This window comes from Castor canadensis, chromosome 12, assembly GCF_047511655.1.
Source record: "Castor canadensis chromosome 12, mCasCan1.hap1v2, whole genome shotgun sequence".
Taxonomy (NCBI): domain Eukaryota; kingdom Metazoa; phylum Chordata; class Mammalia; order Rodentia; family Castoridae; genus Castor; species Castor canadensis.
In genome coordinates this window covers 74760035-74775405 of record NC_133397.1, presented here as the reverse complement: position 1 = coordinate 74775405, position 15371 = coordinate 74760035, and the positions used below count along the sequence as shown (strand labels likewise).

General features: G+C 41.0%; 2 protein-coding genes and 1 pseudogene across 2 annotated transcripts in view; 1 reads left to right on the top strand and 2 right to left on the bottom strand.

Moving 5' to 3' along the window:
* Nucleotides 1-15371, bottom strand: part of Dnah6 (dynein axonemal heavy chain 6) — a 260955-nt gene that overhangs the window by 3206 nt on the left and 242378 nt on the right. The window contains exons 70-76 of the mRNA XM_074050092.1: nucleotides 15012-15133; nucleotides 11590-11719; nucleotides 9189-9316; nucleotides 7604-7789; nucleotides 7032-7104; nucleotides 6075-6226; nucleotides 1943-2165 (exon numbers count right to left, since the gene is read on the bottom strand). Coding sequence (XP_073906193.1) covers nucleotides 1943-2165; nucleotides 6075-6226; nucleotides 7032-7104; nucleotides 7604-7789; nucleotides 9189-9316; nucleotides 11590-11719; nucleotides 15012-15133 — 1014 coding nt within the window. The remainder of the gene's footprint in view (nucleotides 1-1942; nucleotides 2166-6074; nucleotides 6227-7031; nucleotides 7105-7603; nucleotides 7790-9188; nucleotides 9317-11589; nucleotides 11720-15011; nucleotides 15134-15371) is intronic.
* On the top strand, nucleotides 156-368 carry LOC109678495 (small integral membrane protein 15-like). The gene has a single exon (XM_020154021.2). The coding sequence runs from the start codon at nucleotides 156-158 to the stop codon at nucleotides 366-368; it is 213 nt and encodes a 70-aa protein (XP_020009610.2).
* LOC141414980 (phosphoglycerate kinase 1-like) lies at nucleotides 11963-13642 on the bottom strand (annotated as a pseudogene).

Sequence of the window (15371 nt, the reverse complement as noted above, 5' to 3'; positions counted from 1 at the left end):
TTCGGTGAATTTAAATCTCTTAGAAGTGTATGGTAGAACTAAAGAAGAGGACATAAACCAAGGGTCATCTGAAATTGTGATTGGCTCACTGATAATCCCAGGACAAAATCAGAGATCAGTACTCAAGCAGAAGTTTTCCTAAGAATGTTACAAAGATGTCTGACATAGAGGCTTGGGCTGAGCATGTTGTGGAATGGGCTGCAAAGGATCCATATGGCTTCCTTACAACAGTTATTTTGGCCCTCACTCCACTGTTTATAGCAAGCACAGTAATGTCTTGGCAATCGGGCAAGATAATTAAAGCCAGGGAGAAGGAGCAAAAGAAAAAGCAAAAACATCAAGAAAATATTGCAAAGCAAAATGACTAAAAAAGAATTGAAAGAATGAACAGGATTTGCAATCAGAGAAGAATCATTTGGAAAATTATGCAGCTTTGGAAGGGCTCACTAAGGTCTTTAGATTTCAAAATAGACTGCATTAAATCTGACAATATAGAGGAATCATGTTAGTTCTGACCTCAATACTGCAGTAAGTTTTAGGCTTGGTAGAGAAGTTTGTTGGTATCTCTTGGCAGTTATTTTAAATTAGCATTGTACAGGTAGAATATCCCTAACTTTAAAATTCAAAGCCCCAAATGCTCCAAAATCAGAAATTTTTGTATGCAGACATGATGTCACAAGTGGAAAATTCCACAGCTGACCTCATGATGGGTTGCAGTCAAAACACAGGTGCACTTGATAACACTGTACAAATTTTGTGTTTAGCCATGGCTGCCATCCTTAAGCTATCTCGCTATGTATATGCAAACATTCCAAAATCTGAAAAAAATCGAAATGACTCTTGGTCCTAAGCATTTCATAAAGAATACTCAACCTGTAGTACAAATTCTTTATAGCTGACTTCATTGTTTGCCATTTTGTAGCATACATACTGAAACGAAAACATCCTGTGGAGAAAAAGGACTTTTGATTGTAAATTCTATTTGAATAGTGGTTTAAAATGGGACAGAATTCCTGTCCTCTCTGGACAAAGGGTATTAAGAATGTAAAAGTCACAATTGCCCTCTCTGAGGTGGAAAGTTTGCTTTGGCTTAAAAGAGATGCAGTATATTAATCACATCTTTTTTTTTTTTATCATTACTGCTTATTGGAATGGAATCATTTGGCTTTCTCCAAGCAAAATGATAATCAATAGGTACATCTATTTTCTGCATTTTTCTGACAATGAATTTTCTAAATTTTTATAAAGATTTCTCTTATTATCTTGGGTATGTAAAATACCACCTACTGGATATAATGATTTTTGTACTTCTGAACACTGCCATTTTTTAGATGAATTGATGAGAAGAGTATTCTATGATTTAAAGTTTGCAGTAAAAATGTCAAATGCTGTAATGTCTTGGGATCAGTTTTTTCTTGTGCTAACTAGAACTGTGAAATAGCTGCCAAAGAATTTACTGATTCTATAGATGCCACATTTGTTTTAATTCTGCTCTTTGTTTTTGTCCTGTGGTAGTGATATCATATACTTTCGATGAAACAGGTGGAGGCGAAAATTAAAAATTCAGATTTCTTTTGAAGAATTCCTAAGGAGTTAAGCCATACATCATATGTGGTAAAGAAAGTCTTAAAATTTGAAAAAAATTTGATGGGTATAGTAGTGACTACTCAAACTAGATGAAATGATAATGTGCTATAATTAGAAATACAGAGCTAAAGAAACTTTCAGTTAAGTAGCAAAACTGGTATTTTTGACTATTAAACATGACTTTTCTTAACGTATGGTCCAGTAATTTTATTCACTCAGTATTTTAAGAGTTTATTAATTTTTTTGCATCTCAGATAATGAATTTTAAGTTACAGTAATTGTCCAGCAGCTCTAAGTTAAAAAGGAAACTAGATACTGAATTTTTTTTTTTAAAAGAATATCCTCACATCCTCACCTGTGGTTGAGAGTGTTCCTGCCCGGGCTCCCGTTTTATAGAGTGGGGAGTGGTAAAGTTTTGGGCTTGGTTCGTAGTTTTGTCGTGGTTCAAAGTGCACCACAGGCAACATTGGATTCATCTGTCCCGGCAATTCGTCCTCTATGACCATCTCCTTATTATCCCATCGAGACGCATCCATGAACATCCCATGAACAAGAACACCATCCTCAGGAGTGGGCAACTGAAAAATACTCGGAAGTTTAAAGGTGGGAGGAGGAGAAGGGGCTCAGTAGTTCAGGCATCTCCTATGTTCCATGTCTTCGCCAGTAATTCGAAAAACACTAAGGTTACTGTTATTACATTTTAGAAAGGGGCATTCCCAAGGCTCTGAGAGGTAAAGTAACTTACTTCTCAGTTTGGTACCAAATCTCATATTTTTCACACTCCACCAAGATGTCTAAAAGGGGATGCTCCTTGGAAATCCAATTATGGCTTCAGACTATCTGATATCATGATGTAATTACTTCTCCATTTCTCTTGGGAGTGATGGGATAAGAGGGTTGGGATTATCATTTACTGTTCTTTTTTTTTTTTGGTGGAACTGTGGCTTGAACTCAGGACTTTGCACTTGCAAAGCAGGCATTCTACTACTTGAGCCACATCTCCAGTCCATTTTTCTCTGTTTATTTTGGAGATGGGGTCTTGCAAGCTATTTGCCCAGGCTGGCCTTGAACCAAGATCCTCCCAATCTCAGCCTCCCAAGTAGCTAGGATTACAGGTGTGTGCCACTGGTGCCCAGCACATCTGCAAGGCCTTTTAAGGATCTGATGCCCTCCTAGAACACAGATTATACTTTGCAATACTCTTTACAGGGTGCCTAAGGAAAGTTCCTTTCTTTCTATTAAAAATAATCCTTTCTAATAAAGACAGAGAGAGAGAGGAGAGAGAGAGAGAGAGCACCTGTCTTTTAGTGTCCTGTGATTGGATGTCTCCATGGTGCACCTGTGCCATTCTTCCTCAGACACTGTGGATTTGGCCTATTCTGGGCCTGGACCTTTGGAAAATTGGAGCTCTACCCTTAAGGACAGAGGATTAAGCACTAGGGGCTGTATGTAGTACACTTTATAGTGAGTAAATTCTTTGTGGATGGTTTATGCTTTTTGGTGTCCTGAATGTTCTCCTTGTTTTCTTTCTTTCTTTCTTTCTTTTTTTTTTTTTTTTGATGGTACCAGGGTTTGAACTCAGGGCCTTGAGCTTGAGCTTGCAAGGCAGGTGTTCCACCACCTTAGCCATGCCCCAGCCCCTTAACTTTTTCTTTCTTGGGCACAGTAGAGTGGGGTGGGTCTTCCTGTTTTATGGGCTGCTATGCATGTCTATGTAGGTTTGCCTGAAAATCACCTTGCCACCTACTTGCCAAGCCACATATAGGAGCAATCTGGGTCTCCACGCAGAAGGAGTTCATTTTACTAACTGGCATGAAGGTGGAAAATGGGCTGACAGTGGCCCTGTCTGTTTGTGTGTGTCTAAACATACACTCTGGCTGTCTCTTGCAGACATTTACTGTGTGGGTGAAGAGACAGGACAGCTAGATAATCTGAGTTCCCCACCCCTCTCAGAGAGCTGAGGTATTATTATGTTCAGTGCGTAGGATGGGTGGGGTGGAACAGCAGAAGCTATGGTGGCCCCTATAAACCTCTGTCTGTCAGTTAGCCTTTGTGGTAGAAAGTGCAAAGCATAGAGCAGGGCCAGCTTCCTGGAAGACTTTGGTGAAGGCTTTCATGAGAGGGATGTTTTGCCCTCCTGTTGCCTCAAGGATTTCTAGCAGGAGCCTGGGACACCCTTCTGGCCAACAAGGGTCTCAAAGTAATGAGGAAGTATCTCCAAATTTATTTCATCCTTACTTTAAAAAATATTTTGATACTAAAACAAATTTCTTGCAAGACATATGTTTTTTTAAAATTGTCATTTGAAGATACAATTAAGAGGCATGGATCTTACAGAATTTCGTAGAGAAGCCATGAATACAGAGTCAGTCTGATCTTTGTATGCTTTGCAAATCAGAGCACAATCATCTGAGTTGGGTGGCTGCTGATAGAATTATCCAGCAGCAATCTTATAATAAATACCATGACATTTTAAGGCAAGCTTAATAAAAGCCACTCATCCCAATTATACTGATTGGTTAGTGAACACTTTCTTGAAAAAAGCAATTTGGACCAGGTCTTTGATTTCACAGCACATATGGAAAATGACAATTATAAAGCACACTAGGGTGAAGGGACACTTTGAGACAGAGGCTCTTCCACCAGGGATAGAATACATGTAAGCTGTGAAGCTCAGAATGATAATGCCAGTCTTCAGCTCTGGCTGTATGTAGTAGGATGTGACCTGACATTGAGATTTTTAAATAGCTCATGAGGTGATTCTAACCTGAAGCCATGGTTGAGAATCATTTATATTTTGGAGCAGTGACTCTCCAACTCCATGAGCTAAAAATTCCTTGTAGGATTTGTTAAAATACAGATTTCTGAGCCACGAATGGTGTATACACCTGTAAGTCCAGCTACTTAGGAGGTAGAAGTAGGAGGATCGAGGCCTGAGACTGGCTGGGCAAAAACACATCTGAAAAACAAACTAAGGTAAAAAGTGCTGCGGGATTGTATGTTCTCCCTCATATGTGGACATTAGATCAAGGGCAAACACAACAATGGGATTGGACTTTGAGCACATGATAAAAGTGAGAGCACACAAGGGAGGTGTGAGGATAGGTAAGATGCCTAAAAAAATTAGCTAGCATTTGTTGCCCTTAATGCAGAGAAACTAAAGCAGATACCTTAAAGCAACTGAGGCCAATAGGAAAAGGGGACCAGGAACTAGAGAAAAGGGTAGATCAAAAAGAATTAACCTAGAAGGTAACACACACGCACAGGAAATTAATGTGAGTCAACTCCCTGTATAGCTATCCTTATCTCAACTAGCAAAACCCTTGTTCCTTCCTATTATTGCTTTTACTCTCTCTACAACAAAATTAGAAATAAGGGCAAAATAGTTTCTGCTGGGTATTGAGGGGTGGGGGGGAAAGGGAGGGGGCGGAGTGGGTGGTAAGGGAGGGGGTGGGGGCAGGGGGGAGAAATGACCCAAGCCTTGTATCCACATATGAATAATAAAAAAAAAAGTGCTGTGGGCATGGCTCAAGTGGCAGAGTGTTAGCCTACCAAGTGCAAGATTGAGTTCAGACCGCAGTACTACCAAAAAAAAAATCTATCTATCTATCTATCTATCTATCTATCTATCTATCATGTATCTATCTATCTATCTATCTATCTCTCTCTCTATCTATCTATCATCTATCTCTCTACCTATCTATCTGTCTATCATCTATCATCTATTTGTCTATCTATCTGGGCCTCTGCCCACTTTCTGTTTCAGTAGACCTGAAATGGAGCCTTGGGATTTGTATTTCTAATAAGTTCCCAGGTGATGCTGATGCTACAGGTCTGGGGACGGCCCACTGAGAACCCTTGCACCAGAGGAGTAAACTGCATTAGCAAACCATTTAGACTGCTTCCATAGGACATTGCTATTCAGTATCTACTGTGGTTAGTTATAGCTGGAGAGCCATAATGTAAACATGTTGGTTCTGCTGGGATGAGTGGACGACGTAGGCAAATTTAGCCTAGAATAATAGTAGTCACTTATTGTAGATGCACAATGTACAGGTCACATTGCACGTGCCCCTTCATTCACACTACACTCTACTCTGAGGGGGTCACCGGCCCCATTCTACAGATGAGAACACTGAAATGCAGACACATTAGCAGTTGCTCCAGCACATACAGATTCAAACTTAGGCTTGTTTGATTCTGAAACCCTTGTTTTTCAACATCTTGCTATTTTGCCTCTTCAGGATGGAGAGTTACTATAAATATAAAGAAATAAAATGACCTTGCTTAGAAAAATATGCCTATGAATTTAGGCAGTTCCCATTTAGTCACTGCTAACTGGGGAGCTTGTTTGGGGGGTGTGATTATGATTGTGTCCCTTTTGCTCCTGCAAATAGGAGGTAGAAGGCAGGTGGGGCTGGGGAGACTGGCTGAACAATGACGGTGGAATAGAAGCATTTTTGCCTCAGCAGTCAGGTGGATAATACCTCTAGGTCCATGGGCAGCTCTTGTCCAAACTGCACGGTCTTGGCAGCTTCTATTACTGCTGCTTGATCCCGGTAGATAGGGAGCACACTGTAATGGAAACTCAGCTCATCTATAGGCAAATTGTATTTCCGAGCATGGTTTTGAAGAGTTCCTGAAAACATGAAAACCAGAAATTTGAGTCCTTCAAACAATATTGCTACTCCCTACACACTATACCCCTCATCCCCACCAGGTTGCTCTAGCATTAGAGAGCTTCCTCTCCATAGAAAACCCAACTATTAACACTCTACTCTGAATTAGTCCATAGCATGTGGATCATGCTGGGAGAGGAGAATCCAAGGGATGTCCTGGTTCTGGTCTTGGTTGGGAAGAGAGGATAGAAGGCCAGTGTGAAGAGTATTCCCCTGCTCCAAACCAATGAGGATGTTTCAGGGTCAAATCCCTAACTTTAGAATTTATCTCATCTTAGTTTATAAGTGTTATCAGGGATAAGAATGAGGCAAATTAAAAGCTGGGCTAATTGGCATTTAGTAGCTCCAAAGCCTGGCCCCTTATAACTCTCTGGTCAGATTCCCCAAGGACTGATGGAGGGACATGAAGAGTATTTTAGAGGGCAGAAGGCTGCTTAGAACTGGGGCTTGTGTAGGTGGAGAGCAGTTGGTGCCATGTGTGTGGGTCTCATGGGGAATTGAGTCCTCATTGTGTGTTCAAGGACAGAGCCATATGTGTACTTAGTAACCTGAGAGGGGCAGGGATTAGGTTGCTGAGGAACATCTGCTCTTTCTACTATCCTTTTCTCCCTAGTGATTTTGGGGATGAGCAAGGCCTTGCCATATGATTGATAGATAGCTCCATTGTCAGCCCATTGGCAGAGATGCTATTTCCCCAGCTCCTAGAAACCCAGTGTAATAAATCACAACCTTTCCTGGGAGATTTTCTGGAGAAAGGACCAGTACCTGTTAGAAATCCTTGAGGAAAGAAGAAACCAGAGATCCAGAAGGACTTGGGCTGACCTCTTTTGAGCCACAACTGAAGGAAAAACATTATTTCATAATGTACTTTATTTATACTGGAGTTTGTCATCTAAATCAAAGTCATATTTTGGAGGGTAGAATATAAACCAGTCCTGAATTAGTCACCATTCCCATTTTACTGCCTGTTTTGTTTCCCTTCTCCGTCACCAGCCTGACTGCCAATCTGGCACCATAGATGATAGGGCCAGAAAACAAAGGTACATGTGGTTTGTGGACTCATGTTAGATTGTTTTTGTAGTTCATAGTGGGGTCCCATACACTAGAGCTAAAGCCTTCAAGAATAGTGTAGAATTAAAATGGATTATAGGGATAAAAGTCTAGGAAAACCACATTATAATTAGTGTAAGACTTTTAATGTGGTGTCATTCTAGAAGTTTCTGCTTCTCTAGGCTCAAATGATCTTTCAATGACAGTGAGGCAGAGTTCCCTAAGGGACCTTGGGGGACAACCATGCTGTCAGATTCATAAAATACCAAAGAAGCAAAATTTCTTACATCCACAAATGAAGTCCTCAGAATAAGGTCTTTGACCCACGATCCTAGTGGCTTCAGGGACGGGTAGGCTGTGTTGGACCACAGAGAGGGAACCTGGCTATCAAGGAAACTGTTATACACCTTTTCCATTTCTTCAGACATTGCCACAAGTCCAGCAACGGCTTTGTTAAGTGTATCGAGAGAGATCTGAAAGAACAAAAGAGATTAGTGGACTTTACTGAAATAATCGCGAAATTCAGATGCTGCTCATGAAGGGCCCACTTGTTGAGTTCCATCCGCTCCTCATGTGGAGAAATGACATATTCCACTTCTAGAGCACATTTCTCCAAGGAAGCTGTTTCTCCCAGGCCTTCCCTTTCTTCCTTCCCACTGGCTGGCAAAAAGAGGATAGCTGAAGCACTGATGTTAGCCTCAGACATGGAAGTTATCTGTTGACCTACTTGTCCTTGGAAGAGCTCACATAGCAGCATGAGCTATGTGCCCTAGACAGAGCTTCCTCTAGCTGTGAGGGGAGAGTAGAGTGAATTTCTACCTTGTTTTGATATTGTTGATCTTTATCACAGCAGCTTAATTTTTACCCTGGTTCATTCAATATAGGAGGTGATAAACCCTGACCTGGCCACCTGGCTTGCTAATGTTGGTGCCTACCTGAAGTAAGAATAGTCCCAAAGTGAGAATTTTGTATATTCAGCAGACTCAGTGTCACTTATTCAACAAACCTAGTATTGCCAGCCAGACTGGACATCTATAGACTCGGCTTTCCCAATAGGCAACAGAAATGGTCTTTGGCTTTAAATGGTCTACCCCAGTTCTCCGTCAATCTATCCCATGGGCCAGGAATTTGGTTCCGTGCTTAGCAGTAATACTTTTCTGGTTATGTTCAATATTTATTCCCTTGTAGCCTTTGTTTTTCTCTTATCAAAGTTATGCACAAAGAAACTAGGAAGGCCTTTGGCTATAATTATAAAGCAAAGTGACGTAGAGAGAGTATCTGTGAGCACAAGCCAAAGGACCAAACAGTTGTCTGCACATTTGAAATCACCTGGGGAGTTCATTTAAAATTTATACTCCTAAGCTTACCTCAAGAAATTCTATTCAGTACATCTGGAGTGGGATCCAGAAATCCACATTTTGAACACAGACAACAAAGGAATCTAATGCAGATATTTTGTGGCTCACATTTTGAGAAATTCTGTTTTTACAGTCTTGTACAAAGATTATGTTATTAAAGGCAAACCAGACATAAGAAATAAGCCCAGACTCACTCTCAACTGGGTGCTTAGGTCTCTGATTAATTTCTAGTGAGTCCATGGTAATTCTAGAGACATGAGTTAGGGTAATGAGGAGACCAAGGATTTGTAATGTCACATATTCATACAATCATTATTAGAAAAAGAGAATAGCAATTAATTAAAGAAGGAAGATTCAGTCTTAGACAAGCTGGGTCTATGAGTTTGTAGTGTATCCAAGTGGAAATTTTGAAATGATGGGAATGGAAAATTCTAAGCATACTCATTTTGTTTGTTATACCATTCTCTACAAGGTTTTGGTACCCAGAAGCAATGGTGAAGGTAAGCTCTCATACATGTATTAACTTCAGCAGGTTGTTAAATCGGTCCACTTCTTGGCCAAGAACAGTGGTCAAGGAGTTCAGGCGTCCTTGAGGATCCTTGACAAAAAGGCTGTCAGAAGCCCCCTCCATCTGCAGGGTTTCTGAAACACAAAGCCAACCTCTCAGACCATGTCATTGATGTCTGTCCTCACAACACTGATCCTACCATGGGAATATCTTAACATGCTTTACATGCTTTTTCTTTTTTTTTTGGCCAAACTGGGGTTTGAACTCAGGGCTTCAGGCTTGCTAGTCAGGTGCTATTCCACTTGAGCCACTCTGCTGGCCCTTTTTCTAAAGCCACTCTCCCTCATTATGTAAGGCAGGTACACAGAGCTTAAATATGACAACATTTCTATTATTTGGACCTCTTTGGTGATTCACTTGTTTTTATATAGAAGCAATCACAGAAAAATCAGGGAAGTATGTATGAATAAACATTAAGCCAAAATTTAATTTCTCACCGTGGGTATTTTCATCTTCTGTACCAGTGAGAGTTATGTGGTCTCTGGCTCTGGGACTCCAGTAGGTAGGTCCTTGATTGCTTAAGTAAGATAAAGAGAGCCTGGTTGTGCTGATATAGAAGGAGGACATGAACTGGAGAGAGTAAAGAGCAGCCTACTTCCTTCCTTCTGGGTGACTGTGGGGAGAGGGGAGGAGCTGAGAGGGAAAAGGATGAAGTGGAAGGTCAGTGTGACTTAGTGGGAACTGCAAATCCAAGTGAGGGGTTTGTCTGAAATCGTCTCCACATTGGATGAGGAGGTTTGACAGGAGGCATGTATGGCTTTGGCTGAATGGGAAGCAGAGCCCTGAAGACTTCAGTGGCAAATGGTAGCAGTGCAAAGCAAGAGGCGTTCAAGAAACCAGAAGCCCAGGGGCTCTGAGTCTTTCCCTCTACCAAATCTTGCTCTTTGCTGCAGACCTGCATTGCATCTAAGAGAGGAAAGGGTGGGAGTGGGGAGCTGGGAGACTGAGAACTCAGAGACAGTGTTTATTTCAAGTTACTGAACATTATTCAATCAAAACTGGCTGAATAATTATTAAATAGGTCCACGGTCCAAACAAGATGGAAAATTTCTTCTTTCTCCTTACAACCCACCAACCGGTGGACAAGTGGTGGACAAAGAACTACATGAACTATAAAAAAGGAAGGAAATGATTTTCCTATCTGAGGAATGCATGTGCCAAATTCCTTCTTGACCACTCAAAATTTGGCTGTGTAAGAAAAATTACCCAGCAGTGTGCGTTAAGTCCAACCACAGAGCTGTGGTTAAATGTGCCTTGTCTTTCCCCTCTACCATTTCCCACAGGGGCAATTTCAATACCTCTGTTCTTTTGTTGAGTCAATTGCACTGCTGTCCCTAAGTCTTAGCAGATGAGACTATCATTTCATAGTAAGAGTACAAACTTTATGAAGCTTGGAGGGAAAAATGTCCTCAGTGTCAATGGGACTCTATGAAGCAAGTTCACTCTTTTTGTAGCTCACCATTCATCTATGCCTCACTTTCCTACCCAGCCAATCACCTTATATTTATTGGTTAGAAATTGCTTCCTAAAATGACTAATTCAGAATTTACTTTAACATTAATTGAACTTTCTACCCAAGTAGATGTTTCTTGAGGGACTGCTTTTCCTAGGCAGATAATTGAATTCTTCTGAGGTCACATGGCTCCTTTTCTTCTGGGAATTTTAAGAGTATTAACAGGGCTCAGTCATAGATTTTTCTCTGCCTCAATCTTTTTTCTCCTATTATGACATTTCTCCCAATTATGAACAACAGATCTAGAAATCCAAATCTACAGTCAACCTAAGAAAAAGTGTGAGGATAGATCTCTTCTGATCATTCAGGAAGATTCCAGAAAACAAGGTGAAAGCAATTTAGCCATTTCTCCTGAATGGAGAAAAACAATGAAATAGATTCTAGAACAGGACTGTCCAATAGAATCCATACAAATTTAAGCTCTGATGGAAATGTTCTCCGTCTATGCTGTCCAATATGGCAGCATTTGAAATATGGATAGTGCAACTAAGTAATTGAATTTAAAATTTATTTAAATTAATTTTAAGTTGTCACATGTGGCTAGTGTCTACTGTCTTGGACAACACAGATCTAGAGAGTTTAGAGTCATGAAGCCAAGGGCAGCTCAGGAAAAAGTCTGGTTAAAGTCATGTGGGATAGAAACCTAATGCTTTTGGGAGTTGGGGGTATTAAGGTGCTGAAGGCTTCTAGTTCACAAATGGAGAAGTCTGTGTTAGAAGAACTCTCCAGGGAAAGAAAACTCTATAAAATAAGCAGATTTGAACATCTGTATATCACTTGGTTCTCTGACTTTATTCCTAAAATTCCCATTACATACTAGAAATTATTTATTACCTGGAACTCTGGTCTGGACAGAAGCAACAAGTTCTTGGACAATTTCATCATTGCTTTTCCCCTCTCCACCAGAAGATGATCTTGGCTGAACCTCAAGTATGGTGTTGATTAAAGTGTTGGTCTCTTTGTACTGTAATAATGGTAAGAGAGAACGGTAAAGAGCCAAATTCTCAAAGGGTAATTTGTAGCACACATAGTTATATAAGAGAAGTTCTCAAAAAACAATGACATTTAATTTGTTTTTAATTATGGTGAGAACACTTAGCATGAGATCTACCTTCCTAACAGACACTTAAGTATACATTACTGTAAACTACAGACACCATGTTGTACACAGATTTCTAGAGCTTACTCATTTTGCTTGCTGGTAGTTTTATGCCCACTGATTAGTAAGGGAAATAAAAGCTATTCTATTACCAATAACCATCTCATGGACTTTGTCCAACATATTATTGATTAATGGATCTTTCCTGAAACTCTAACTTGGTATCTCCAAGCTTGGCAAAGTAGTTTAGCTCCTTCTTCATCAAAACACCACTGGTTTTCTATGGCAGACTGACCCCCCAATGAACTTGGGGGCTGGATGTGCAGTGCCCAGTGCACCATGGACACAGACATGCCTGAGCCTAGAATGCAAAGCTCAGCATGCTTCTATTTTGGCTGGTTCAGCTTTAACCATGTTTCCAGAAGCATGTTTTCCTTTTCCTTCTTCTTTCACAGGAAAAGTGGAGGTTCTCCAGTAGGATGACAGATAACAGCAGCTGCATAGGCACAGGCCTCCTTCTCTTCTGGACTCACACAGTTCTTCAAGAACAGAATATCCTTGCTCAGAAGAGATTTGAATTCTACAGTCACTGCCTCCAATGAGTACTTGTCAGTAATGGGAGCAACATCAGGCTGACCTGAGTGGTTCATAAAGACAACCAACTCATCTCCGCTGTTCAAGTAGAACTTGATGCTTGGGATGGCAGCTATGATCTTCTGGCTGTTTATTATCTAATTGTTTTCATACAAACATTAAAGTCCATTCTCATAACAACTAACTTCCCCTACACATACAGCTTGTTCAGAGTCAGCTTAATAAAATGTACACTTTGGCAATAGGAATACAAAAGCCAGGGGCTCAGATGGCAGCAGATAGGTGCTGACACGTGTTCTACCTCTCTCCCTGCCTTTTCCTAATTTCTGATAATCATCCATGTAAGTATAATTTACTGGGTGAAAGAAGAAATATTTTATAGCTTTTGTGTTAAGACTTTACTGATTGCACGACACTGAATTATCTAACCTAATGTGAGTCTCAGGTGAAGGGTAGTAGAATACGCTACTCCATAATGAGGATTTTGACATAGGATTATCTTGAGCTAAAGGCAACTTGAAAAACAGCAGATGGAAAAAGTATATTCTAGTCTCCCCTTTCCTTCCTGAAGACAGGAGTTAAAAAGTCCTATATGAAAGATGCCCTCCCTATATTGGGAGAAGAAAATTATTCTGTGGTGGGGGAGCCATAACCAAGAGAATTCTGTTCAAACAGACCTTGCTAAAATACTGCTTTAGCTTTAAAATCTTGCTTTAGCCTCTCCACATAATTTAGTTGCTTTCTCAAAATTGCCTCTCTGTTCAACCCAATTAATACAAAAGCGCATATGTTTGACCACTTACCAGTGTCACATAAAACTTATGTGAAATTTGTAAGCTTTTCTCCTGTTAATCTATCTTACGTCAATTTAATTCTCTGACCCATTTGGAACCTTAAGAGTGTAGAGATGGAATTTTGGCTCCATAACACAGGCATGAAGGATCTAACACTCTCTTCCTGCTCATGCTTAGCTGCCCTTTTCTACATTACTTTCATTCTGCCCTGTGGCAGACAAGCCTCCTCTATGTGGTGGATGGAAGGCTGTGGGAGTGTCAAGGACAAGGTCACAGATGCTGTAGATATGCAGCATCCCAGCCAGTGATTCCAGAGGACAGAGCCCTCCCCATAACTCCAGCGCCTTCAAATACTGTCTCAAGGAAGAGCTCTCATTCACCTTGCAGGGATCACGTGCATACTCCTTGGACCAGTTAGAATGACTAATGGAGGGGATACGGCCTTAGGGGAGCAAGTCACATTTCTATCTCTGTGCAGTTGGGAGTGACTGGAAGTCTTACCAGAATTACATGGGGAGAGGGGAGTTGCCCAAAGGAAAGAGGTTGGGGTGGGACATGTACTGATCCAGAAAAATGGAGGAAGGCAGGCTGGAGAGCAAATCATACCTGAGGGCTCACTGTATTCTGCTCCCCTAGTTGTTCTGAAACTAAGAGAAAGCACAAAAACCTACACTCCTGGTTTGCACTGCCGGGAGCGTTCCCCATACCAACAGAGCTGTCCTTCTCACACGATTCCGTGAACTCATCATATCTACACTCCCCTTTTTTTCTCCCCCTTCCCCTTTCAGTGTAAACAGTCAGAGTGGAGTAAATATTAACAGTAGGTTTTGCCAGCAGTTTTTCCTCCTGCAAGGAAAAACATGATGCATTGTCCTAACTCCCCGTTGAATGGCAAAGCCATTTTAATAGCTGAGAACACAAATCGAGGTGTCAGAACATTGACCTCTTGGTGTTCTTTCTGCAGGCTCCACTGTTGTTTTGTGTGGATTCTTTGATACAGAGGCAGACTTCATCCTCCAACTCAAATAGGAGCAAAATTTAAGTTGAAAGATGACCCCCCCATAACTTCCTGAGGGAAAATCTATTCCTCAACCTTTAGAGATTTCCAGAGCCCTCAAGGACACACCTCAGGCTTTGTTTCACCACTGAGGCTGGTGTCTGGCTGAAGAGGAAACTAGAAGGGTGAACAGTACCACCTACGTGCCATGCTGAGGAATTTGGGCTACTCTCTGGTAGTGGTGTGGCATCAGAAGGTCTTGACAGAGGAGTAAAATAATCCATTTTGTTCTTCAGAACTATTGGTATGGTCTGGTACTGTGACCAAGGTTTTAGTGAACACTGTTTTAATTGATCTGATTTGTAGTCTGTAACTGTACTTTTATTATCCAATCACATATAGATCCATAAACCTTTGTGTATCATGAGACAAATGTGCCCAGCATGGATGAAGGAGGGCAGGACAAAAAGGATTATATTATTGTCTGACTCCTCATGTTCTGGTGGACTGGGAGCAGGTAGATTATGAATTAGGCAGAGGTTGAAGATGGAGGGGCTTGATGGGTGGCAGGGAAAATGCATGACCTTAAGATTCTGCTAAGGATCAAGAGGGAACAGGTTAAATTGGAACCACTGCTGAAGGCAAGGATAAACAATTCTTTCATTTGTTTACTTAAGGATATTAGAACCTACAGAGCCAGTGATATGGTTACTGATGTTTTGAGTTTATATACGCAGCATAAATATGTATTTTAAGTTGAAACACTACATACCTGGAAGGCCAGGTTGGCATTTTCATGCATTCCAAAAATTTCTGGGTCATCTATCAAAGGCAGATTTTCAATGTAATCCTTAAACTCTTGTAGGCTGTCAGCCATGGGTGCAAAGTAGATGCCTGTTGTTAAAAACACAGAAGACAGATGGCTGAAATGGACAGGGTCTGAAGTGCCAGACTTGGTTCTTCTCTGCCTGGTTGGGATGGTGTCTGCCTCATGGAGAAAAAGGGATTGCTTTTCCTAAGGTTCTTTGCTTTCATTGCTGTGCCTAGTTTTGTTACCTTTTCTTGAGGCCTTAAGCCTCAGATTAGTGTCCTAACCTTTCAGAGTGTCCCCTCCAGAAGCTTTAAGGATGCT

What these genes read in the sequence shown, in the direction of transcription:
- LOC109678495 (XM_020154021.2), top strand. Translation starts at nt 156, where the DNA reads ATGTCTGACATAGAGGCTTGGGCTGAGCATGTTGTGGAATGGGCTGCA.